This window comes from Lipotes vexillifer, unplaced genomic scaffold (genome assembly GCF_000442215.2).
Source record: "Lipotes vexillifer unplaced genomic scaffold, Lipotes_vexillifer_v1.1 scaffold558, whole genome shotgun sequence".
Taxonomy (NCBI): Eukaryota; Metazoa; Chordata; class Mammalia; order Artiodactyla; family Lipotidae; genus Lipotes; species Lipotes vexillifer.
This window is the reverse complement of record NW_006772769.1, coordinates 355,950-356,612: the sequence shown is the minus strand read 5'-3', so window position 1 is coordinate 356,612 and position 663 is coordinate 355,950. Positions and strand designations below refer to the sequence as shown.

At 68.0% G+C, this 663-nt stretch overlaps 1 protein-coding gene across 1 annotated transcript in view; it reads left to right on the top strand.

The window, feature by feature from the left end:
• The first annotated feature begins 458 nt into the window (after positions 1 to 458).
• The window catches only part of RABGGTA (Rab geranylgeranyltransferase subunit alpha), a 5,613-nt gene continuing 5,408 nt past the window's right edge, over positions 459 to 663 (top strand). The window contains exons 1-2 of the mRNA XM_007447913.1: positions 459 to 581; positions 633 to 662. Coding sequence (XP_007447975.1) covers positions 459 to 581; positions 633 to 662 — 153 coding nt within the window. The remainder of the gene's footprint in view (positions 582 to 632; position 663) is intronic.

Below are 663 nucleotides of genomic sequence, written 5' to 3'. Positions count from 1 at the left end.
CCGGGGCGTGACGCCGCTCTAGCTAGCGCTAGCGCTCGGGCTCTGTGGTGGGCGCCGTAGCTCCGTGTCCCGCACGCCTCCTCCCAGCACAGGTGGGTCCGCTGGCGGGGGCCAGCAGTGCTTGGGATCCGTGGGGCGGGCGGGTAGCGACAGCCTCTGGGCGCGGAGTAGTCCCCATCACCTAAGTGCTCCAGCTCGGGCCAGGCTCCGGCGGATCGGGCTGTGGACAGGGCTGCACGTGTGCAAGTCCCATTCCGGGTGGGTGCCTTCAGGACGTGCAGTGCCCGGCCCAGAACCCCTTAACATCCCAGGGGTCTCCGCCCCGGCTAGCCCGCGGCTTCCTGGGGACATCTAGGGACGGGGCTCCCAGGGGCGGGGCTCCCATGATTGACACGTCTCTCCCCAGGTTTCACGGGCACCACTTGACCCCTCCCCTGCCCTGAATCTGAGCCAGCACCATGGTGAGAACCCTGAGCCCAGCCCCTCACCTCCGCATGCCCATGTCCTTGCCCTTGCCCTTGCCCCTGCCCCGCGTGGCCTTGCCTCCGTTGCCCGATATAACGGAGTGGGGGTTCCGGTGGGTATGCCCCTGCAAGGCAGCCTGCACTCTTGCAACCCGCCCATCCCTATAGCACGGGCGCCTGAAGGTGAAGACATCGGAAG